The sequence below is a fragment of the Trichosurus vulpecula genome, chromosome 6, assembly GCF_011100635.1.
Source record: "Trichosurus vulpecula isolate mTriVul1 chromosome 6, mTriVul1.pri, whole genome shotgun sequence".
Taxonomy (NCBI): domain Eukaryota; kingdom Metazoa; phylum Chordata; class Mammalia; order Diprotodontia; family Phalangeridae; genus Trichosurus; species Trichosurus vulpecula.
The window spans coordinates 6,488,508-6,514,971 of record NC_050578.1 but is presented as its reverse complement, the minus strand read 5'-3'; the positions used below and the strand labels follow the sequence as shown (position 1 = coordinate 6,514,971).

At 43.9% G+C, this 26,464-nt stretch overlaps 1 protein-coding gene across 1 annotated transcript in view; it reads right to left on the bottom strand.

Annotated features, from left to right (window-relative positions):
- Positions 1–26,464, bottom strand: part of USP53 (ubiquitin specific peptidase 53) — a 67,493-nt gene that overhangs the window by 22,162 nt on the left and 18,867 nt on the right. The window contains exons 3-13 of the mRNA XM_036762938.1: positions 18,046–18,138; positions 13,601–13,735; positions 11,169–11,282; positions 10,998–11,080; positions 9,239–9,344; positions 8,657–8,803; positions 6,403–6,552; positions 4,839–5,004; positions 4,188–4,340; positions 2,667–2,813; positions 1,603–2,341 (exon numbers count right to left, since the gene is read on the bottom strand). Of these exons, the coding sequence (XP_036618833.1) occupies positions 1,603–2,341; positions 2,667–2,813; positions 4,188–4,340; positions 4,839–5,004; positions 6,403–6,552; positions 8,657–8,803; positions 9,239–9,344; positions 10,998–11,080; positions 11,169–11,282; positions 13,601–13,735; positions 18,046–18,138 (2,033 nt within the window). The remainder of the gene's footprint in view (positions 1–1,602; positions 2,342–2,666; positions 2,814–4,187; positions 4,341–4,838; positions 5,005–6,402; positions 6,553–8,656; positions 8,804–9,238; positions 9,345–10,997; positions 11,081–11,168; positions 11,283–13,600; positions 13,736–18,045; positions 18,139–26,464) is intronic.

The following is a 26,464-nucleotide window of genomic DNA, read 5'->3' as shown; positions in this document are numbered from 1 at the left end:
GTTTCTATGGGGAGTTACGGGTTAAAAAGCACTGTCCCCACTACCATACAATAAGGCAGATCATGCAAGTGACAGCACTGCTATTTTACAGGTGAGGAGAAAGAAATTTGTTTCAATACAAAGAACCACAATTATTGGAAACAAGAGGGTGAATCCCTGATTGCTGAGCTAAGGCTTGTGAAACCCTTTCTGGAAAAGTCCCAAGATCTCCAATTATCACTACGAAATTTATCACAGAGTTCACATTACTGAAACCAATAGGGAATGTTGCATTGCCAACGTAAAATCATTAAGCCCCATTTACCCTAGTCGACCTGCTGCTAGCATGTCACAGATTATGGCTATTCAGAGTGAACAAAAAGGTGAAAAAGTGAACCGCTGCTCTGACACGGCACATCTTCCCCAAAATCCAACACCACAGTGCAGCCGAGATGCTGCAAAATGAAATAAAATGCAGGCTTGAGGATGCTTCATCTCCACGATGTACACTTCCAGACTGCTCAGCCGAGTGATGCTTGCACAGGCTACTGACATGAAAGTCTTTAAGAATCAGAAGCCTGGAGATGGAACAGACCTTCAAGCCTCACTCCAATCGTTTCATTTTAGAGGGAAAGAAAGAGGTCCAAAGATATTTACAGATTTGCTGGTTGGTCCTAAACACAGATATCTTGACTTTTTAATCCTGAATTATACAGTTATCCCTTCCATATCATGGGGGGTTGGGGCGTAGCCCCACAATCTGTAAAACCAGTGTGTCGAGAGCCAGCTATATCCTGGTTAGTGTTTAGGCCTCCTAAGCCTCTGCAAGGCAAAGTCATTTGAGGATAGGTCTATGCAAGGCAAAAGCTATCTTAAGGACAAGAAGATGTGGCAAAGAATACCCGCCTTCGCAGCGGCTACCCGCGTGGGAAAGAACAGAAATGTTTCAATACGGTAGCTCGGAGGGAAACTAGTGTCTCATTCCTAGGAACAAGGAGATAAAAAACTTTACTATGTTAAACATTATATCATTGTAGTTTTCTAAGAAGTCAGAATGACTCAGTGATTAACCTGTATATAAAAGACTGTCAATGTCCCCATTAAAATCAGTCTATAGCCAGACTATATGACTCACCTAGCCCCATGTTTGTGTCTGTTTGTGTCAATGACATCACCATATACTCGCGCCACTGCTGGCACCAGTGTAAAATTTTTAGCCTTCCCTTTTTACCAGAGAAGTCTGAATTGTTTCTTTGTCTTTTATGGGATGTTTACAGTACCTTATTGTCAAATTTGGGTTAAGTATTTGGTCAAAGGCTCTGTTATCTGCTGGCCTTCATATGTCATCTACAGCTTCCACAAAACTCCAAAAAAAATCCCCATTTAATTTCTTATACCAACCTGCAATATGTCAAAACCACAATGGGGAAAGTCGCGATGTGAAAGGGCTAACTCTATTATTATTATTATTAGCTCTAAATTTGGATAAATACTCCAGAATATGAAGAAAATGCAGACCTACAATTCCTTTAAAAATATGAATTGTATTTCTATATAAACATTTGTTGTTATCTAACCCAACTAAACCAACCACAAGGGCTTCCTTTTGGTCACATGTATTACCTGCCAGGCCACATTTCTCTCGTGCCACTGGGGTTCACGGTGCTGCTGCCTTCCAGGAGTGGAGAGTCCAAGCTAGCAGAGCCACTGCTGACCCGATCACTGCTTTCATAGCCCGACTCGGTCCTCTGCATCTGCCCACCCTCACTGGCAACCTTGGTCTCCACGAGGCCTCTCCCTTTCTCAGCTCCTTTCCCCATAGAATCCAGGGAACTCCTGCTTCCAGTCTCCTGCTTTCCTTCATCTTCATATATGGTCATCAAGCCTTTCTGCTTGGACGACTCTTTGGGCCCATTGTTACTTCTCTGATCTTGGCCGTGTCTGGATTTACTGTTTGCTTTGTGTCGTGGAGCAGCGTGCCTCTTCTCAGCATCACTGAAAACGCTGTCCACATTCAACGTCTCTCTCATTGGTTTCCAGCCTCGGGCCCGGCTGCGGCTGCTGCCGCTGCTGCAGGTGCTGCCCCTGTCCCGGGAGTCTTGGCTGCTGTCTGTGTCATATCCAGTGGCAATGTCGCCCTTTCCTTTACTGGCGACCTTCTCCCCTGAGGCAAGCAGCTGGGGTTTGACTGAACTCGGCACTTGTGCGGAGATCCGGCCTTGGGGCATGGCCCGCTCTTGACGGGAAGACCCTCTCCCTTGGCTAGAACATCCAGGCTGGCTGCTGTGCTGCCGAAATCCATTTGTTGAGGTGGCGAGGGTTGCCCCGGGTTTGGAACGAGATAGTTCCTCACTGGGCAAATCTGAAGATGAAGAAAATGCAATGAGCTTTGGGAAGTCATTTTTTAACATGTGAATCAGGCATGCTATCTGCTGTGAGAAGGAGGAGTCGACCACAGGCACCCCTTAGTCTGATGCTGTCATGTGTGGCTGTAGGGGTGAGGACAGAGGGGCCTCTACTGAGAGCGCCTCGGCTTACCCAATGGCACTACAACTCCAAAGGGGTTCCTAAGCAGGCGCTGAGACCCAAGAATCACAGCCAGAATGACATCAGGAGCAGGGAAGGGGCACAATCACAAGGGGGTCCTAAAGGGCATGTCAAAGTCTGCAACAGCCTTGCTCACTCACCTCGGTGTCTCCCAGGTTCTTTCCTCTGTTCCCTCTCTAACTCTCTTCTTTGGGAGGAGAGGAAGCTTTTCTGCTCAGCGACTCTTTGGGCACATTCTCTGGAAATGTCTTTGAGCCTTTCCCTCTGGTCATTAGGACCAAGTTTAACTGGAAAAAGAACCACTGTGAGCATGAAAGAAGATGTGCATTTCCTGAGCAACTGGGAAAAATCTTAGCATTGAAATATTCAAAACTAGTCTATGCCCCAAAAGCATAAGGATATCATTTACTCTGTTATAACTAAAAATCTCCAGATGTCAGTAGAGGTGGCCCATTGTGTGCCTCTGAAGCCAGCTGCATCCAGGCCTGGAAGGAGTAAGGCCTAAAGCCAAAAAGGTGCTCAAAAGATAACAAAGCTACATCAAATGTTAATGCAGATTATTCCAGCATCAGAAAAAAACACAGGCATCAGGTATTAAAAATCTAAAGGAAAAAAATTATTGGAGCCTTTTATTCATAGATACTGTTGAAATGTGGCTCCTGCCTTTGGCAAGACTAACCATTCTGGAGGCCAAATATGCATAATAAAGGTATTTAAAAGCTATGTTTATGGCAAAATCGAGGCAAACAGTTTCATGCTTGGGGTTTTGGGTTTCCCAACCAAAACTAAATACAGCCCCCTTGATCTGTTTCATTTCAAACTGAAGTCACACGCATGACAATCCTGATTAAAACTGACTGCAGAATCAGACGATAACAAAGCCAAGTCTGATAGTACTAAGAACCAGGTCAAGTACAAACAACGGCTCTGAAGCACCTCCACTCTCCACAGTGTTGACTGGTGCCCCACTTATCGGGAGATTTCCACATTACAGTGTAGTCCAGCTCAAACTCAATACCCGAGATGGGTCTTAAAAAGTCCCATGGTTACTGAACCACTGGGGGACGGAGACATGTGCAGAAGACCTCCCCCACACAGAGAGGGTGGGGTGGGGCCCCTCTCTGCTGCTCACTCTTGGAGTCCATGTGCACAGTCCCCCACCCCCACCCCATCTCCTCCTCTATAAAGCAAGATGAAATGACCTCTGGGCTCCCTTCCAGCTTGAAGCCTCAGACTCCATAATGTACGAAAGACAGGGTGGGTGATCTGAGGGGGATGCTCCCTTCATGGAGATCACAAGTCCACTAAATTATGTCATGGGCCCAATTTGGATTACAGGGTTTGGCGACCCACTCCACCCACTGGTACCTTGTAAAATGCTGACTTTGTAGTTCAAACAATATTGCTGAATGAAAAATGAGCCTTAAGAACAACATGTACATTAAAATATAACTAGACTGTGAAACACAGAACCTCACACTGTGCTGGTGGCACACTAGGTGAGCACCTTGCTTATGCACGTACAGAAGTTGGGTCTACACTAGGAACTGTGAGTTGCATGAAAGAGTTGGGCTGAATTCCAAATTTAAAAATGTCACTACACACACACGTGCATACACACACATGTGTACACATAAAGGCATGCGTGCACACGCACATACCTGGTCCTTTCCCACCACTCGCCAGGGCAGGGCCTCGAGTCAAACCCACGGTGTCATCAATGTGTAGTTTCTGATTGATTCTCTGCTTTGCCTGATGACCGTATCCATCTTCTTTGGCACTCTCTGGTTTATGAGTAGAGGACCTTTCAAAACCTTTGAAAGGGAAACACTGAAGTTTTTAAAGATGGAATCTGTCTCTTAACTATTAACTAAAAAATAATACTTTTCTGGGCATTCTTCACATTAGCTTCTGCTTCTAAAAGATTCTCCCTCCTCCCCCTTTCCAATGTGGCCTCTTTTGAACAGGATACGCAGAGTCCAGTCCCTAGTCCAGGGACCTGAGCAGCAGCAACACTGGGCAGGGAGCTGTTGGTTTCAATCTAGTCATGATCTCTAGAGCTGGGGACTTCAGATGCCTCTGCAATCTCTATGGATTTCTGGCACTAATTATCTTCCAGTCTTCTATATAACTTAAAAAAAAAAAAACAGCTCACAGATTTTTCCCAATCCCTCCTCCCAATCAAATTAATCACTTCCAAGAGCACCATTTGGTGACACTCTGTCCTTAGCACCACAATGAGTCTACTAAACATCTAATGCAATCTGGTCCCCAAATCTTAACACTGATGGCAAAGCCACTGAAAAAATTACCCGCGTCTTCATCGGCAGCAGTTTTATAATAGGACCAGTGGACGACGTGCCTGAGAGCATCTTCAGTGGACACGGCTGAACCGTCCGGGTTTGCATAGAACAGAAGCAGTGGCTGAAAATGGCATCTCGTGCACTTGGAGACCACGTCCTTCCATTTAGTCCCGACCTAAAAAGGTTTCAAGGTAAATGATCTACAGGACAGTCATTAGATGAGCTGATTAATGATCCTTAAAAAAAACAAAGGGACAAAAGAGGTGCCTGACATGCCCACCTCCCCAGGCCCTGACTGGCCCCCTTCTCCAGAATGAAATCCTGCAGGGCTGTAGAGGCCCTGAAACTAAGCCCGACATCACATCCCTCACACAGGGACTTCAGGAGCTGTTAGCATCAAAGCATGTCAGGGGCACAAAAAGGAAAAAGCTTTTATTTAAGTCACAAGGAATTTAATGGCCTATTCTCCATTATTAGCTGGATTATTTTTTAGGAAAATAAATAAAGCCATTAGCAAATTACAGGGCTTTAAATTTTAGAACTGCTAATAAACATGTTATTTCCATTATTAAAAATGAAAATAGTCCATCAAAATGGCATTATAAAATTAATTTTATTTTAATTAATCTTTCATTTACCTAACTTGTTGTGTAGAAACAGTACAAAAGCAGCCTGAGGGAGCAACTCATATTCCAAACAGTTGGTGATTTTTAGCTAATTATGTTTTGAGTTCTTCCAGAACAACCTTAGCCTGATGCTCACCCCTCCCCCTTCCACCTTGGTGCTCCTGAAGTCTATGCCAAGGGAAGCCACGCTGTGTCTGAGCTGACCTAGTTTGGTTAGAAACCAGACCCCCGACTGAATGGCTGCTGCTGGCCAATGAACATCCCCGTGCAGCTCAGAGAACGCCACATCCCCAGACACCTGGCCAATGGGGGAAGGGTTTTTTTTTTCCTCTAGTAAGCTTTCTAAGACATGGGGAGGTTCAAATCCAAGTCGACATAAAGGGAATAGTCACACTGATAAAATCTTGGATTTTCTAGCAAAAGGTGAGTCTGCTCCTGTGAATGGGCCAGCAGTAATGTACAAGACAGGCTGAACACTCCTTTTACCAGCTAAGACTGCCACCTGTTCACTGTCATCAGGAGTTGCTGGGCACCAGAAGACGGACTTGTGGGATGGTCCTTACTCATGTCCCCAGAGCCACCTTCAGCAGCTGTTTCCACGAAACCCTGCTCACTTCTCTGAATGCTTACAACCCCCCCAAGATACGCGCCTGCAAGCAATGGACCAACATCCTGTGTTCAGGCCCCTTCCTCCCTGAGGCATGGCATACATTGGTACGATAAAGCTTGGCAGACCACTGCTTTGTATCATCACGGAGACTGCATGTTTTCCAATTTATTTTTAAAATGTTTAAACTTCACACAAAGGAAAATGCTTCTATATCTACAATTGTCCCATAATAGTCCAAAGATCGTCATGAACTTTTGACAGCTAGAGTTGACTACTTGAGTTAAAACAGCTGAAAAGCATAGATGGGTCAATCAGCCAGCACAAAAACACCCCTTACCTCTTTCACATTGGCATCATCAAAAAACACCCATTTGGAAGTCTTGGTATGAAAAGCGAAGGCACAGTAATGTCGACTGGTATAGCAGATCATGCCAACAAGGTGGAGCTCGCTAGTCTTGGCATTTTCATCAGTTACCCTATAAAATAACTGTACAAATGGATTACTCATTAGTAACTGTGGTTTGACAAAACAGCTTTAAAAAAACAAGTAACACAGACCTCTTGTATCCCTCCCTTTACTCACCCACCACGACCAAAACCTCTCTCTACCTTCTCTTGTCACCATCAAAATCACCACAAATCTTCCGATCACCAATATACAGTACACTGTTACTACTCAAATAGTGAAGACGTTATCACTGCTGACTGCATTAGCCCCAAAGATCGGTTCTACTAAGACCAATTCCCTCAGGCAGCACTGGCAGAGTAGTGGCCCTGGGTTCAAATTCCCTCTCTGAGACCTACCAGGCCAACGATATAAGGAAGTCCTGTCCCTTCTCTAGGCCTCAGTTTCCTGGCTGACTCCTAAAGCCCCTTCAGCACTAACTCTTGAGCCCAAATTGCTAGTGAATGGACAAATTTTGAAAAAAACAGTGAAGATATTGCCCAAACGCCACACTTTCTAAAAACAGACTCTTTCTCTGTCCAGTCCCCCTATGTTTTTCCACTCACATTATCTGTTAAGACTTGGCTCACCATGGTGGGACAAAATTAGCTAACTGAAATATTCATTTATTCAGAAATATGTACGGCCTGCCCATGTCTGGGAGGCACGTGGTAAAAACTGTATGTATTAGAAACCATTTAGGTAGACCGTAAGTTCCTTGAGGGCACGGCCTGTTTTGTTTTGTCTTTGTATTATCACCATCACCTAGCATAGTGCCTTGCATGTAGTAGGCACTTAATATGTTTAACTGAATTTTAAAATTTTAGATCCAATTTTCTAAATTCTATCTCAAAACAAAATGGCCTAACAAACATTATACCTTTATATGTGAATTTTATTGGGTATTTATGAATTTTGGCTAGTCTACTGATGTGAAATATTTCAGTAGAAAATATTAAAACAATAACTTTTTAAGGGACTGCTATGCCATAATCTTAGCAGACGTCCTGGGACAAGGGAAGACTGGTAAGGGAAAGTCCATTAGGTCCTCTATGTCATCATGATCAGTCTGATTTAATGACCTTTTCTTCCTGTCACCAAGGGGCATCTGAGGACAGTAGGAAGAACAAAGGCCCAGAAGTCGGAGGATCTAGAATCAAGCCCTCCCTCTGATACTTACTATCTGAATGATCTTAACCCCCACAAGCCTCAGTTTCCTTTTCTGCAAAACGAAAGGGGGCTGCACTAGCTGGCCTCAGAGGTCCCTCGCAGCTTTCTGGCATGACCCCAAATGTCAGGGAAGCAGTGTGGTAGGTAGAGGGGAAAGAACCCAGGCTGAGGAGCAGAGGAGCTGGGGTGAAGCAGCCCAGTGCTGCCACCTGCCTCCTAGAGGACCTTAGCAAAGTCACTTCTGTCCTGAGCCTCCATTCCCTCATCTGTAAAATCAAGGGAGATTAGACTAAATGATCTATCCATCCTGTACTGTGCAGTCAGTGATCTCATAGGGTTTCACTGAGGACCTCCCCCTCGTCTCTATGGACCAGTGCAAGAAGGGACCTCAAAGGCCATCCAGTCTGACCCCTGCATTTTATTTCATTTAGCTATGAGGAAACTGAGCCCAGAGAGAAGTAAACTGATCAAGGTCACAAACATGGTGGGTGAACGAGCCAGGGCTCCAATTTCGGCTACCTGTCTCCAAATCCAGGCAGCTTTCCGACCAGACCAGGGCTTCTTAAAATGTTTCACTGGCACCCCTTGAGCAACCCCATGCACTGCACTAAACCACACAATACCTCTCAATATCAGAATTAGATCCAAAAGTCCTTCTTAAAGACAAAAAAGAAGCTAGATCAAGGAAACAAAATCAAATGGGTCAAACGTGAAAAGCCCTTTGAAATACCTGAGTAGCTTGCAATCACAAACAGCTTCCCTGAAAACAACCCCGAGGTACCAAGCGGAAACAAAATCATCTTCTCTCTACGCTTTGGGTGACCATGACAGGTGAAGAAATGTGCCCAGGGCCACAAGCTCATGTCCCACCACAGTGATCGTCCAAGGCAAGTCTCTGCTGTCCACACCCACCTCTCATGATGCCTCTGACTCTGGGGGGAAACCAAACACTGATAAAAGATATTAATGGAAATACCCCAGGAAGATAAAGGTGTGTTGCTAGATTGCGAACAACTTCCTCAGTCAGGTCAGAATGCTCAGAATCCCAAACTAAGCCGATCGTGACAATCTCAGGGCAATTCATTAGAACACGGCGGATTTTTATTTTTTGGCCACAGTTACTCTAGAGGGGAAGAGAAAAAAAAAGGGCAAAGTTATGAAAGTAAACAGAAGAGTTTCACACATATTTTACATATCAAGTTTTATTATTAAAAATTAGGTTCATGCTGGCAATATTTTAGTTAGAAAATTTACTTTTTATTCGAGGCTAATAAATGGGCAAAGCTTTGGTGTGGTAAGGAACTTTATTTTCTAATACAGCACTTCTTATCACCTGCGAGTTAATCAAGGATGGAGTACTCTCTTAAAAAGTAGCAAAATGTAAGGCTGGCAACCAGGCTGTCTACCACAGGAAAAGACCATGAATGTTTTCAAGAGAAAACCTGACCATCAATCATATATATTTTAAAAAAATTTATTCTTAAATTACAAGAGAAGCTTTAGGAACCAAAGGAGAATGTGCCAGAAACAAAGGCCCCCTTTCTCAGCTGATACTTACAGGACATTTCCTAAAGTCATCAGTGGTGTTTGCGGCCTGCAGCAATTCGGCAAACATTTCAGGCTTCAGGCGTTCATGGCGTTCAATCATTTTTTCTACTTCATTACTACAAATAAAAAGAAATATTTCCAGTTCTGAACTACAGACTTTAATAAGTCAAAATAATATAATCAGAAATAAAAAATGCTTTGGCTGCAAAAACTAGACTCCTTTTCTTTAGAAGAACAGAAGTTTACCTGAAAATTTCACTCTCAAGTTTACTGCTACAAACTGAAATACTTCCTCTTGATTTTCATTATAAAATGTGTAAAAATGTATAAAAAGTGTAAAAAGAAGTTATGACATAAGAACAGTGATTTGAGGAACACAGAAAACTTCTTAGATTTCAAGACCACATTATGTATGTGGTTTTCCTGATTTTCCATTTTTCATCAGTTCAGACAAGTCATCTAATGCATCTCTGAATCTGCTGATTCCTACCACACAGTAAGATTCCACCACATTCACAAGCCAGTTCATGTAGCTATTTTCCCAACCGATGGAGAGCTACTGTTTTCAGTTCTTTGCTACCACAAAAAGCACTGCTGTGAATATTCAGGTGAATACAGGACCTTTCTGTCTTTGACTCCCTTTGGGGATCTATATACCTGGCAGTGGGGGCTCTGGGTCAAAGGGACATCATAATCACTCTCTTGGCCCAGCTTCAAACTGCTTTCCAAAATGGCTCCACCGACCTTGAATCAGTGTGCCGGTCTTTCCACAATGACTCCAACACTGAGTGACAATGACACATTAAGGGATCAGCTAAGTCAGCTAATCAAAGGCCAGTTAAGCCTTTTTTAACACATTAAATGGTAATTTATCCTTCTTTCTTGTTCTTTCCCCCCTGGAGCGAAGGGATGATGTAATGGACAAAGTGGACTCTTTTTTTCCCTAAGGGGTGCTCCTTGGGGCCGCAATGTAGGTTAAATATTCCTGTCCTCATCTCCATGGTGCCTCATCTTGGTTCCCACTGCAGAGATGCAGATAAAACCGATCCACACTGCTTTACATGCCCAGTATGTTCCACACTCTACCCATTATGTAGAATACTCCCTAAAATAACCTTTAGCAGGGATCACATAATGAAAAGAAAAGAGTGGTCACCAAGGAGACAGCAGATCACCTCTGAAAATTTCACGTCACTCTGAACCTGATAGTCCCACTAACCTAAAGGGATGGGGATTACTGGTTTTAAGTTTCCCAGGAAAGCTAAGGCATCGCTATGTGGTTCTTTTCTCATTTCATGTCTTCCTCCCCAAAAGTACAATATAATTAATTTTAATTTTGTTCCTTTTTTTTCCTCTCATTTTAAGCAATATTACCTTCCAGAGAAGCAATGTGGTGTAGTGGATAGAAAGTTGTCCTTGGCTTCAGGAAACCCTGGGTTCACATCCCCTCTCCCTCTGACAAATCTCTTTCCCTCTTGGGCCCCAGCTGCAGAGAAGGTGCCATCCTCATTGGTCATGGCCAGAGAGAGTCCTTACCCATAGCTTCCTCTGCTGATGACAGCACTGGCCCAGCCCCGCAACAAGAACAGGATAATAAACATACACACCAAGCAAACTGTTCCCAATTAGGCCATAACAGAACAGTGGTGTCTGTGGCAACAACAGGAGAAAGAGAGAGAGAGACAGACAGAGAGAGAGACAGACAGAGAGAGACAGAGACAGGAAGAGACAGAGACAGACAGACAGACAAATGGTGAGCAGCTTCTTACCAAAGGGCTGTTGTAGAAATATACCGGACAAACTCTGTGAAGGGCAGAGGATCTGAGGATGCTCCACAGGTCCGGCACACACACTACAGACAAAAGTCAGGTGGTTTTTTAGTCTGTGAAAGTCTGAAACATGGAAACGTCACCATGCCTAACACACCAAAGTGACCCTACCTGTTCATAGAGAGTCATGGCAAACTTCCGATGAGGAATGCAGGACTTCGAGGTGCACATGTCTGAATCCCTACTTGGCACAATATGAAAGTGAATCTTCTCAAGGATATTTTCCTAATTTGGTCATAAGCAAAAAAAAAAAAAAGAGAGAGAGAAAATTTGATCAAACCACTGACAAAGCTTAAGAGAGTCTAGTTCTCTCTAAAATAAACCTCTTATTAGTCAAAAATTTACTACAGCACCCAGCAAGCTGGCTTGCAAATTCTGTCCAGCTGTTTACTTTTTTGTAATCTACAAATAACGACTGAACGAAAAAGCATTTCTGAAGCCCTGCGTGTGCACCAGGCACGCTGCAGTCCCGCCCCCATGATAGTCTAAGGGTAAGGAAAGAACACCTAAGGGGAATTAGGCAGTGTGGGTGGAGGGGGAGAGAAATAAAGGGAGAAGGGCATAAAATGAGAATGAGTACTTCAACTAAATGAAGTAAAAGGGGAACATTAACAACTATTTAAAAGACAGTTTTGGCAATCTGCTTACACGGACCGGAAGTGACACAGACCCCATCTCCAGACTGTAAAGAAAACTATGGCTTCCTATTTCCATAATATCCTGATACTGAAAAAAAACTATGTGATCAAATCAAAAAATCATTTCCTGGGCAAACATTACAGTCCAGTGGAAAGGGGAGTAAAGTCTCAGAATAATACCTGCATTAATACTTAAATACAGGTACTCATACTTTGCGCTATGTGAAAATTAAGAATTACACCAGATAGGGGCAGCTAGGTGGGTGCAGTGAGTAGAGTACTGGCCCTGGAGTCAGGAGGACCTGAGTTCAAATCCAGCCTCAGACACTTGACACACTAACTAGCCATGTGACCTTGGGCAAGTCACTTAACCCCAATGGCCCTGCCTAGCCCCCTGCAAAAAAAAAAATTAAAAAAATTAAAAAAAAGAATTATACCAGATAAATGGGGGGGGGAGTAGCACTTTCCTTTACAAAAAAGATCCTTTGACTTACAATACCATGTTTTTAAAGATGGGAAACTTATTTTCTACTCCAATACGTTCCTAGTGCATTTAAATCATTCAATTTGAAAAGAACTACAATTTTTCAGGAAAACATCTATTATGTATCAGTGAAGTATTCCTTAGGTGGGTAATCTCAATGGCCATACTCATTTTATTTGGTGTTTAAGTAGTTCAGAATGTCAAACCAAGTGAAAGGTGTTCTGGGCTCATTAAAGAACAGAACAGATCTGTGAGCCGGGCTTGTTTACTTCTTAAGACCTACCTTGAGGGATGGACAGACTCTGGATAGGTGAAAAGGGAGGAGGGGACTTGAGGAAGCAGAAAATAGAATCAACAAAGGCACAAAGGTAGCAATACAAAAAGTACCGCACTGTTTACTAACTGGAGACTGGCTGGAGCAGAGAGGTTTGTGTCAAGAAAATTCCACTGGAGTTGAATCATGAAGGGCCTTAGATCCCCAGCTAAATTTAGACCTTACTCTGTAGGCAATAGGGAGCTACTGCTTTTTAGTAGGTCATTGACGATGAAAGGGTTATTTTAGGAAGAATCCGGTATCAGTATTCGAGATAGAAAGCAGGAAGGAGAAACTGAGGGCAAAGAGCCCGGTTAAAAAACTTCTGCAACAGTCCCGGGATGGGGGGTGACCTAACCTAACAGCTGCAGAAATGGAAAGGAAGAGATGAAATAAAGAGACAAGAAAAAACAAGAATCAATAAAATGCAGTAACGGATTCCATGAAAAGGAAGGAATGTTTTGAGGCTGTCACTTTTTTTTTAAACCTGGTCCTTTACCAAGGCAGAGAGTTGTCTAAGGTGGTGTCATTATCCCTGAAGGCCACATACATACTTAGAAAACCACAAATCAACATTATCTATGTTATATTGTATTTTTTTTTAAATTTTGGTAAACATTTCCCAATTACATTTTAATCTGCTTGGGCCTCACTGAGGATCCAGGTCTTTGGGACTCTCTCTGCTATTTCTTAGGTCACTAATATATTTAACAAGCAAAATTAAAATGCTTACTTGAAGAAAGCTTTTGAAAAGAATGCTTATTTATCTTACTAAGCGTGTTTTCCATGTTAAATAAAATGGTTCCATTTACACAGTACAGATACTGAGGACTCTATTTGCTGTCAGGGCAACTCAACAAGCACTTTAGACCCTGCACAAGGCCTTCATTTTATCCGACCCATCAGCTTCTAAGAAGTGAATCTAAACAAACGTTCCACTGAGCCCAGGACACCACAAAACCACCAGCCAGGTCTGGTATTCTTCCATTAAGCCTAGCTGTGGGAGGAATCTCTTTTTTGCAGCTGCCTCAAAGACTCCAGAGGCCATTTGGACGCACACACTCACGAACACACACCCCCACTCGAGGAGGCCTTGAAGAATACTCACAAAGCACTCAGCAGCGTCATCCATAAAGCCAAGCTGAAACCGCTGCTCGTCTCTGAAGCTCTCTGCCAGGGCATGCCTGATGTTATCGGAGGGAAGCGCTTTCTCTCGACTGTGCTGAAACTGTGCAAATATCGTCTGGCCCCCAGTCAGGACAACAAGGAGGAAGGAGGAAGAAGGAAAGACGACTTTAGTGACCCTCTCTTCTTTTCATTTTAAACGTCCCCCAGGATCCAATGAAACATAAAACTTGTCAGAAACCATCCCAAATTGGAAACTCATTCTGCATAATATTATAACTGTTTACTTTAACAGCAAAGTTTGAAGACATTTTTCTGTATGGCCATCTGGGCAAGAAGACTTATAATTCACTGTATGGGGGAAAACAACACAAAACCATCACATGCAAACAAATGAATATAGACCAGTTTACTAAAGCCAAATTAAAAAAAAAAACCTTCAAGAAATACCTAAGTATTTTTTTAAATTCTCCAAAATCTATTACTTCACAAATGAATTAGAATAATGACTTTATGTACAATTCTTATTTTGGGAAAACAATATTAACACAATAAAGTTGAAATTTTTGGCACAATAACATAGGAATTGAAACTTCAAAGCTGTATTTTTCAAAGCTGGCATTAACTTCTATAACAGTTTACAGACAAACTGTGCTTCCAGATTGTGGCGTGAAGCTGCAGATGCTTATGGGAAATCATAGGCAATGAGGGGCAGGGAGGAGGCAGTGGGGGAACTTCTCTTGAAGCAAAAAGGAGTGAAAGAACAGCCCCAAGCCCTGGGCCTCTGAGGCTGACTTTGTACACACGCACACCTCCTGATTAATGAGGTCAAGAGCTAAGCTGTGATGGCAGCTCTGCAAGCTGGAAGACCACAAATGAATGAAGTCTTAATATTCAGAAATTTCTGTAGCCAAGAAACTAAGATGACTGAATGACATGCTTTAAAGCAAGTTTTCTAGGTCCTGACCCATGTTCAATCCTCTGGTTTTAGGTGTGTGCCATTGGCAGGAGTCATGACAACTTCTAGGGTTGTGGAGAAATTCTGAAGGAAGATTACAAAGTTTGCAACATCCACTAGACACAGATCACGGAAAAATCATTTTCAAGTTTCAGGCCAGTAAGGGAACACAACGCTATGCAGGGCCTCAGCCTGGCTGAGCCCCCCTCCCCTCTCCCACTCTCTCCCACACACTCCCCATTCCTACTTTTCTGAGATCGCAGCTCTTTCCCTCTATTCCCTGCCTGGGCACCTCAAAATCTCCATCCCCCCCATTCTTTAATGTCAGACAACCAGGGGCTACCCCTCATCTCTTCCTTGACCTTGAGCCTGGAACTCTATCATTCAGCCAATCTCTCCTACATCCCGTAGATAGATAGATAGATAGACAGACAGACAGACAGACAGACAGAAAGATAAAGCTCTCTCTCCTACTCTTCCTTCTTGAAGCAGAGGCTCACAACAAGCAGTCAGGTTTTCCCTTAAAAAATACAACCAAAACCTTAAGCTCTCGTTCTGTTCCTCTTCCCCCTCACTGCTGAACTCCCAGAAGGGTCAATACTTGCCTCCATCTGCTTTCCACTTACTTGACCCCTCAAATTCTTGCCATGTGCCTGTCATCCTCAGTCCCCTCTTAAAGCTGACCTCCCAAGATCAGGAACGAGCACCCTTCACTAAGTACAAAGGCCTTTGCTCACTCCTCGGCCTCCCCAGCCTTTCTGCAATGTAGCAGATACCATCCACTCCTCTTGAGACTCTTTCCTTGTGACTTTCCCTGACTTTCCCTGGCTCCTTTCCCTTCTTGCTCCCTAAGTTCTGTCCTGGACCTTCTCTTTCTCTCCCTTAGTGACTTCCCACCTTCCCAAGGCTCCAGTGACCACTTCCAAAGAGCTGACCCTACTCTATCCCCTTTCTTCAGAGCCTTCTTCCAAGTGCTTGCTGATGTTCTGGACCTAGTTCCACCAGCATCTCAAACTCAACATGTTCCAAACCAAACATCCTAGCTTCCCACCCCTACTGGCATCCAAGGATTGGTGCCTTCCACAGTCAGCTCTCCCTATCTCTCTCCCTCTTCTCCTCCACCTTCCACTCATTGGTCAAGTCCTAGCAACTTGACCTTTGCCATACCCTGAGGGCCCTTCGTCCTTCTCCATTTCACTACTACTTCACTACTCCCCCAGTTCAAGCCGCTGTCACCTTGCACCTGGCCTCCTACCCTTTCTTCCTTCCACCAAGAGTCGGCAAAGATTCCTCATATCCCACCATTATTCTCATCCTATCCCTCCTCTGTGCGATAAACTATAACATCCTTGGTCTGGCATGCAAGGCCCTCCACAATCTGCCTCCAGCTCACTTCTGCCATCTTATTTCTCACCTCTCCAATTCATATACTCATCAGTCCATCAGACCAGCAGCCCCAATTCCTGCCCTTCCCACTTGAGTCACCTTACCTTTTCCCATCCCATTACCCAGGCCTCAAACCCCAAACCTGCACGTTGGAACCTGGATACTCACCTATTTATTCCAACATGAAGTGACCATTATGTGTGACACATTATACAGGCCCTGGAGTTACCCACAAAGAAGATAAAGCAAATGTGTTCCCAGCCCTCGAGGTGTTTAGAGCTTCTCAAGGCCCAGCTCCTATGTTCCTTTCCCTGGTAAAACCTTCCTTGCAGGTGAGAAAGACCCCTGCCCCCTTTAATTGCTCTGGCCCTTGGTTTCATCCACTCCTTCCTACTATCACATTCTAATTTGCATTATAGCAAGTGGGATAGATCTGATCTCCTTTACTAGCACTCCAGACACACAGTAGGTGTTTAACAAATGCTTGTTAGTTTGACTTGACTCTATTTGGGGACAAACTTCCTGAGAGCAAGGGCTTATTTTATCTTGAGAAATAAAACAGCATCGAGGCCAGTCCTTTAAGACAGCTGAATTTCAACAAAGGTTGGCATTTTGACGGGACGGGATACTATTCAGGAAACTTTCTTCTCCTAGTACTTCAAAAATCAGTGCTATCAACTGGTAACAGAAGACTAGAGAGAGCTTTAGAAACCCTACTCCCCCAATCTTCCACCTGAGTTCTCAAAGGCTGTGCCAGAGAAGCCCCAGCCGCAGCAGGTGGTCCAAGCCAAGAGGCTGGAGCCCCGGCCTAGGGATGGAAGGGAAAGATGGCCGGTGGCTGCAGTCTGAAGGCCAGCTTGACCTTTGAAGTCACAGCAACTCTACATGACCAGCTCCTGAGTCATCGGCCATGGGCGGGGGTGAGGGTCTGCAAAATCACAGAGCCTTCAAGGCCTGAAGCAGTGGTGGTTGTTACTGTTATTATAACTTTGTGACTAATTAACTTGTTGTTCACTAAACTGAACTATTTTAAAACATACTTGCTTATTTGAGTATTTGACTTTTCAAAAACAGCTTTCGGAAGCAGTTCCAAAATGGTAACTTTTGTCAAGACTTTCATCAGAACTTAAAGTTTCTGATCCGTTTCTACAATTTCACCTGACTGAAATATTCAGAATTTAGTGGATCCGTATCTCCATTTTATCTACATTACCTCCTGCAGGCCAGAGATTGTCTACTGCCCTTCTCTGTATACTCAGGGCTTAGGACAGTGCCTAGCACACGGTAGGTGCTTAACAAAGGCTTGCTGACTAGTGGAACAAGTAGATCTGGGAATCATGTATAGAGAGATAAAACCAGAGCTCAGGGGAGTTGACAGATTACCAAGGGATACAGTATAGCCAGAGAAGAGAGGAGGAGGTCCAGGACAAAGCTTTGAGGAATACTCATGATCAGTGATCATGGTCTGAAGACACAGCAAAGGAGACTAAAGGAGCAGGGAGAGCGGCGTTCCCAAAAGGCAAAGAAAACAGACAGTCTGGAAGACTGTCAGGATCAAGAAATATCAGGCTGGAGAAAAGACCATGAGATCTGGCAAGGAAGAAATCACCAGTAACTCTGGAGAGAGCACCTTCAGCTGAATGAGGAGGTCAGAAGCAGAGAACTGATGAGGGCTTCAAATCAATTCTCAAGCTAGAAATTTCACTGGTGGGGTGCCACGCATCTTCTGGCTGTTCATCAAAAGGAAACTGAATGTAACTTTTACCACTAAGACTTCTAGTCTTTAATTTTTCCAATGTCTTAATTTTGTGTGATTTTCCAAAATGTCTGGAAAAGCTGTTGCTTCAAAATTACTTCAAATACTTCTGAATATGCAGCAATTTCTGTGTTACTTTATCATCTTCAGTTACTTTTATGTAAGGACTGAGCGTGTTCATTCAAAGCTGAATAAGCATAGATTCCCAAATACTTGAAGACAAATGGCTGAAAAGACATGTTTAGAATTCTATACAAACCCGTAATTTCCTCCAAAACCAGAGTGATGAGCACTTAAGTGCCACTTTCCTAAGTATTACGGCGTTTACCTTCAAAGCACAAAATATGCAGGCATCTCCCTGACAAACATGTCCAGACAGAATGCGTAAACTCCGGCGGAATATGTCCAACTGCCATAAAACCTGAAAGAAAAAAGGCACATAGTAAGAGGAGAATCTAAAAGAAACCGCTTGGATTTGAACATTTTTATCCTTTACAAAATCATTTATTCTTTGTTATTTTTGTCATCAGTAAGAAAAAAGGGACAAAGGAGCACTTTTCCTAGAAAGACACTTGGAGCAAAACATACAAGACAATTTGTAAAAAAGGCCTAGGTATGAGGCGGTCTGAGGGGGTATGCAATGGGCCCTGCCCACCTGCAGGCACCTGGCACTGAGCAGATCAAAGTATGTAGGCAATAACCAGGTCAGGAACACAAGTGGCTGGACCATGGGATGCCCATGAGCATTTGGGTGCCTTCTATGGGCCAGGTAACTGCAATCTGTCTGAATGGACGTATCAGAAATGATGAAGCACCAACAGGAAGAAGATGCCTGCCTAGGAACTACAATTCCTGATCATTCGCAGGATGCCCTTGGGTGAACATTTTGGCCACAGACATTCACAAAAGACCTCTTCCTCTATCATGGAGTCCCAGATAAGCTGGGATCTCCCTCAGTGGAAGGAGTGACTCTGCCCACAGAAATCACAGATCACTCACATGAGGGATGCTTAGTTTACTGAAATCACTGTTTACTTTCTCCCAGATTAACATAAAGTCAGGCAGAGATTACTGAAAAGCAGCAGTAAGAATGCAATTGACTATGAAGCACTGTATGAGTACAGTATTTCTAGTCATTAAAAACTAAGTAAATAAGCACAAGAAAAAGCTGCCTGCTCAGTTAAGGTGTCTGATATGAAGAAAGAGACCCTAGCAAAGACCTAAGAGGAGAGATTACAAACAGACAAACTATTTGAATTTGTGAAAGGAAATATAATGTAAACCAACCACTAGCCAGATTGTGAATGGTAAAGGAGGTGCTGCTGTGGTCAAGAGGCGAAGGAAAGTCCTCATCGAGTCCAAAACCCTGCACTTCTAGTGTGTAGACTGACCTAGACTGACTATTGTGCTAAATGAGAAAAGGGCAAAGGCCAGGCTGCCAGGAGCAATGCCAACGAAGGTAAAATGCAGCAGGCAAAAAATAAGTGGAGCTCCAGGTACCGCTCTGGTTCTTTTCAAGGGGAAAAAAAGCGTACATGCACACGTTAAAGTCCTTCTAAAACCTGAGCACAGGAATCTTAATGAGTAGCATGTTGCTTTTAAAATAATTTTTTTTAAAGCCTCCAATTCTCTTTAACAATCTGTGGGCTTTTAATTGACACTATGTAAGCAGTTGTTCAGTTGTGTCTGACCCTTCTTAACCCCACTTGGGGTTTTTGTGGCAAAGATAATGGAGTGGTTTGCCATTTCCTTCTCTAGCTCGTTTGACAGATGAGGAAACTGAGGCAGACAGGGTTCAGTGACTTGTCCAGGGTCGCACAGCTAGTAAGTGTCTGAGGTCACATTTGAACTCAGCACTCCATCCACTGTGCTGCTAAGATGAGTCATTTAATCTTAGGGTTCCAACTCAAAGTTAAGTGAATATTTATAAGTTCTCTTTCCATAAAAAAGCTTCTATTTTGACTACTTTATTGATGATTTTGCTTTCAAAGTTGACTAAAGCATTTCCCCTGCAAACTGCATTTTCTTTGTAGAGTACAAAAGAATTCATTTCCTTTCTCATTACCATGGCCCTCCATTAGGATTACTGACATAGTGCTGAACTTAACACAAAGCCAACTGAAAATAACAGTTATGGGGATACCAAAGGTTCCCAGAGAAATTAATACTTTCATCTCCATTTTACAAACAAGAAAACGACAACCAGTAACCCACCCTGAGTAACTGTGAGCTAAGAGCAGCTCATCAGGCCTTTTTTAATACAATCTTACTGATTGAATAGGACAGCTAGGTGGCCCAGTGGAGAGAGCACTGGACCTGGCTTCAGGAAGGCCTGAGCTCAAATCCAGCCTCAGACACTTCCTAGCTGTGTGACCCTGGGCAAATCACTTCACTCTGTTTGCCTCAGTTTCTTCATCTGTAAAATGAACTGGAGAAGGAAATGGCAAACCAGTATCTTTGCCAAGAAAAGCCCAAAAGGGTCACGAAGAGTCAGAAATAACTGAACAACTGATTTAATAAATCAAACACTGATTTAATAAATCCAATATTCTGAAATGCATAAAAGCACACAGGATGCCCAGAAGGGACAGAACCAGCCCTAAAAGGTAGGACTGCAATGAAACATGGACAATGAGATGAGCTAACAGGTAAGGTCTCACAGAACAATTTCGGAAGAGCATGGGGTCACCAGCATGCTCACCTGGGAGGCAAGGAGGCCGGCTTTGGAAGTGTTTTTGCCACAGTGGGTCTGAAGCATTTCTGAATTTTGCCCCCAAATATACACAGAAGAGCAAGTTCAGAAATCACTGTTTCCCCCGCATTAGTAAAAGGAAGGGATGGATTTCAGGCCTTTCTTAAAAAGGCCAGTGAAGCTGATGAATCTTCTGCCATTTCAAATTCGATGCGCTCCCCACTCTTCCCCTTCCTGTCCTCCCAAGCTTTCTTCTTCCTGGCATGGCCCGAGCCATCCTCCTCATCATCCATGGTCCTTCACAGCCTCTAACTGGCCAGGCCTGTTTTTCTCCCTCACCCTTCACATTCACCGCCAAGTCTTGTGGGGTGCGCTTTCCCATCCTGTATACTCATCCTGTCTCACACATGGTCTGGGCGGCCTTCATCAGCTCCACGCTGTAATAGACGGCCCCCCACTGCTCTCCCTGGTTCGAAGCCCATCTCCACACAGCTGCCAAAGGAATATTCCAGAAGGCAAAGGTCAAACTAATCATGTGACTCCTCTGTCCAAAGGTCTCAAAAAGTTATCTGTTACTCCTCAGATAAAATGTATCAATGGTTATCGGTTATTCCAAGAGAAAACGTAAAGTCCTCTTTCACGACTTAACTGCCCCCACCATATTCTGGCTCCAACTCCCAGACCCCTTTCCTTTACATGACGTCCTTCCAGCTAAGGGGGTCTATTAGCTATTTCCCAAGCCATCATTCCACCCCTATCTCCAGGCCCTTCCACATTCCAAGCCAAGAATGTACACTGCTCCCTCAGACCTTCACCCCTCACGAGGCTTAGCTGCCTTCCTCTAAAGGCTCTCCTCAGTCAGAAAAAGCTATGAGTGGGGTTTACCTAAATTTTAGGAAGCATTTGCTAAAGCATGGCCTACTATTTCTAGTGGAGAAGAAGTTTAGGATAGGCTAGGTGAAAATATAACCGATTTGGAATGGTTGGAATGACCAGACTCAAGAGTTAATGATCCTGATTAGCAGACCATCTCCCCCAGGCTGTTTAACATTTTATCAAAGACTCAGATGAAGGCCTACTCGGTTCATCAAACAGGCAGATGACACAAGTGATAGTTAACAGACTCAAATAGTTAATGACTCAGCAGTCAACCAGGCAGGGCCTGCCCAGTACAGCCTCTAGGGATCTCTGCTGTTTAACATTTTATCAATGACTTGGAAGAAGGCCAAGAAGCAAGCTCATCAAATCTGCAGATGACCCAACTGAGGGATGGTTTACACTGAGACAGACAGCTTTCAAAGTAGAGCACTGGGGGGAAATCTAGAAATAAAAGTTGTACGTTTGAGGCCCAAAAATTAACTTTGCAGGTAGAAGATAGGAGAACCATAACTAGACACGGTTTGAAAAAGGCCTGGGGATTTCAAGGCACAGCAGCAATTTTCTGAGATGAAAGTCTCATCTCCAAGATATATAAGGAACTCATTCAAATGTCTAAGAATAAGGCTACTCTCCATGGATAAATGGTGTAAGAAAAGGAATTGGCTGTGCTCAAGGGAAGAAACCCAAGCTATCCAGGGTCTTATGAAAATACTGCTCCAAATCACAAATAATTGCAAATTAAAGCAATGCTGAAATCCCATCTCCCACCTATCACACTGACAAAGAAGGAAAACAATAAATATCAGAGAGGCTAGAGGAAACAGGTACACACACAAGTTTGCACGGTTATTTGGATGTGAGTAGGTATAGCCATTTTAGAAAACAATTTGTAATCATACCCAAGTTACTCAACAGGGAGTGCAATTTAACCTAGTCATACCTAGTTATACCAGCACTGGGCTCAGTGATCAAAGAAACAGGAAAAGATCTTTTATGTATAAAAATACTTATTCAATTTTGTTTATAATGGCAAAAAAAAACCACTCTGGAAACTGGCTTAATAGTTGTGGTAAATTAATATGACGGAGAACTACTGTGGTGCAAAAAAGATTTGTATGAACAGAAAAACAATTTACACCATGTTGGTGTTAGAAAAATGAATAACTTTGAAAATTTTTATAAACTGATGAAGAATGAAATGTGCAGAACCAGGGGAACAATGGATACTCTAAGAGTACTGTAAAGCTAAACAACTTTGAAAGCCCTAAGAAGCAGAGCTGGTCAGCCCCAGATCATTTGTGACTCCAGAGGGCATAATGGATAATCAAAAATGCTCCTGGCCTCCTGATCAAAAAAGGTCAAGGGGCATTTAGAGCTGAGAATCAATCACAGACACACAGAGCATGCTGCCTGACTGTATGTATTTATTATGAGAATGTGTTTTTCTTTTCTCTTTTTTTCCCCACAGGGTGGGAAGTGGGAAGGAGAGAAAATAGATTTGTTAATTTTCTTTTTGAATGTTTCAGTGCTAATGGCTGTGGAATGTTACTCGCACTTTCACATGAGGTCATCATATGTTACCGTGATACTTTGTTACACGCCTCCTGGAGTAGGCATCTGTGAATGCTTGTAATAGAGAGACAAAACATCAACAGACGGGTTATTTTTTAAGATGTCCCAGTAATTAGCTCTCACCCAAAGTGAATGGGCAGTGGAGTCTGCAAGCAGAGGCTGACTGACCACAGAAACATCCTCTGCCACACTGGTTCTGGGATTTTCTCACCCAAAGATGTTTTTTCCCAATGTAGACTGTTACACTGTTCCTCTACTCTCCCACCCTTTTTGGGGGATGATCCTGTCTCTATGTGTTACGGAGGGAATTCCTTTCAGATAGTGTTGTACCAGAAGCGAGCGAGACACACCACAGAGTATAAGTTTTAAGTGGAGAATTTATTAGCCGGCGGCCATCGGGGTACGGCACCACAAATCAATGGCAAATGTGTTGGGGTGATGGCTTGGCTTATATAGGATATGGGGGTACAGAGTAGGGGGGAAGAGGAACAAAGGTCCTGGCTGATCAAAAGATTCAGTCAGGTTATCGTACTAGTGGGATAATCTCATTTACATTCCTTGGTGGAGTCACAGAGTCCCAGGGATATCTCCCAGGAAGGGTCTATCAAGTTATCTCTTAGTGGGATGGTCCTATCTATTGACATTCCAGGAAGGAACCAAGGAGTCTCAGGGATATCTGCTAGACAGGATCTGCCAGGTTATCTCTCAGTGGGATGGTCCTATCTATTGACATTTCAGGAAGGAGCCATGGAGTCCCAGGGGGTTTGCTAAATACCAAAGATATCTGAATCCATTCTTTCTGGGGGGGCTTGTCAGTAGCTAGGGGTTACTCAGGGGTTCCTAATTTTCCTTGTATTACAATAGGACTTCCACCTACATGATGACTGAGAGCCTTCCAACTCTATAAAGTTCTGTGACTGAGAGATGATTTAAACCCAGCAATCAGGGTATAAATTCTGGCTCCCCAGTGATCTCAGACAAATCAGGATCTCAGATCTTCAGTTTCTTCCTCTGTAGAAAAGGGTATTGGCCTAGATCAGGGCTGTCCAAAATAGGGCCTGAGGGTTTATGTGGCCCACCTACATGCATAGAAATTTACATAAATGCTTTAGTAAAGGAGCTACAGCAGAGCTCTCACTAAAATGGCAAATCAAAATATATTGCCTATTGTTTCAACAAAAACTTAAGGTTGGACAGCCCTGGCTTAGATGATATCTAAGGTTTCTTCCAGCCCTAAATCCTATAATGTTCTATGAAGTCCTATCAGACATGTTCAATGACAAAACAAAGCCATCAATACCAGAAAACCAGTTTAGGGAGATTCATTCACTAGGCTCTGAGGGGCTACAGTACAGAGGTACAGATCTACCAGTCTGTGCACAGACAGCCCCCCTAGGAGACAAAATCTAGCTTGAAAACGGTAGGAGATTAAGCCCCAATCACAAAAAAGTAAAACAAACAACATGCCCCAAGCACATACTGATACCCCCTCATCTCTTAAAGGGATTGCCTCTGGCAGAGCCTGCTAAGAAGCCACAAAGTATTCAAGTGTGGGCCCATAATGGGCTGCCTCCTGTGAGGCTGATCACCCACAACTGGCCATGGGCTGGTGAAATGTTGGGGTCTGAACCAATCTTTAATACTCTCCATTACAGGTCATCACTGCAAATACGCAGCATCCTACTTGAGTCCATGCTGCATCTCTCCATTGTCCTTTGGACCACCCCAAACCCATGTTCTTTGGAAGTTCTGATGCTCAATGGTTCAGAGCCCCAACATGTGGCCTAGGGCATATCTGTTTGAAAAATCTGGGTTAGCTTGTCAGGGATCAGACTATGAAGGCTGAAAGCTCAGTACATTTTGCCAAATGCAAATACACCATGCTTTCCTTCTTTCTTAATTCTAGACCAAATTCAAGATATTTCTGTAGGGTTTGTCCCAGATACGCATAATGGGATATTATCTCAATGGATTAAGCATTCAATGGCATATTGGTCTGGACAAAAGGCAATCTCCATATCTTGATTTTTCTTATGTAGATTGTTTAAGTTTATCTTTCAAGTAATCTTGGCTGTCAGGGAGGAAGCTCTATAATGTTCCATGCCCGACCATCTCTAAGGAGTCCTTCTCCCTTTTAGCCCCTGCATAAGTCATATTCCATGAAACCCCCTTTGGGGAGTGTGTGTGTGTACAGCGGCAGTATGGCTGGCAATGTGTCTCATGATTTCTTCCTATTCTTTCAGGCCTTTCTTTCCCCGAGAGAGCTCATCAGATAATTCCTCCCTCACTGCTTTTACTCCTGGCCCACCCGCAGCCCAGATTCCCTTCACACGCATGTGCTTTGTCTGGTCTGCTCTTCCCAACCTCACCTCCAGCCACAGACAGCCCATCATGGCCACTGGGGACTGAGGTGACAGGGTTCCAAATGAAGGGGTTCCACAGTCACTGACTGTAAAAACCGATTACAGACACGCTGACAAACTCTTTTCCATTTCTTGTGCTGCTATGACTCCCTTCCTTCTCACACCAAAGTCTGGAGACTTGCTCTGGCAGTGGCAGCTGCTTCTTTGTCCTTTTATGAGGTGATTCTGCAATTCTCCTCCATCGCATTTTACAAATGTCCTTGACTGCTGTCTCTCTGCTTGGCAAAGAGGGCGAACGTTTGATGGTGAACGCCGTTTCCGGCCATCTCCTCCCAACGGCTTTTCTTCACTTCTATGGTAAATGGTGATCATCAAGGCCAATAGCTTTGTCTTTCTCTATCTTCCGCCTTTCGGCACTGGCGGCTAGGACAGACCAGGCTATCGCGATCACAGGTTTTCTAATTGGATGTTATTTTAGACCTTTGCTCTGATGGAGGGGCTCACCCCACACAATATTCTGATCGAGACAATCAACCAATAATTATTAAGTGTTTAATATGTGCCAGACACTATGATAAGTACTGGAAATACTAATACAAGCAAAAAGATCTCCCCTCCAGGGGCTTACATTCTAATGGGGAAGACAGTGCCCTAAAGGGCAAAAAGGAGCTACAACGGAAGTGGGAAAGGGTGGGGTGGGAGAAGTGCTGGGAACAGGGGAACGGAATGAAGATCAGTCAGCCCCGGCCTTGCCCCCCAAAACGGAGGCATGGTCAGGAGGCAGTCACTGATGGGAAAGGGGGACTGGCATGGCAGAAGGAGAATTCTCCAGGGCGAGAAGGCCCTAGGCACCGAGGGAGGCTGAGGATGAAGATGAGACTAACACCAAGGCACAGTGCTGAAATCTGCAAAGTCACGAGTAGGCCAGGAGGGGAATGGAGGCTAGCTGGCTTGGGTCCTTCCCCAGCTGGGCTCTGAGGAGGAACTACTAAGAGTAAAAGGGGCTGGCATGATGGAAGGACGCTCCACTGTGAGCGGGCTGCAGGTAGACAGATTTTCTAGGGCAAGGAGGCCCCAAGTACCACCCCCCCAAAAAAGAGGCTAGGCTTGGAATCCTCTGATTTCTTTTCATCCAATTTCCATCCACTGTTCTTCCAAAGAGATAAGCATCTTCATTGTATTCCCTTGTGTGCTTGTGCAAAGGAAGGAGCTGATGTGGCTCATCAGTACTGGCATTCTCC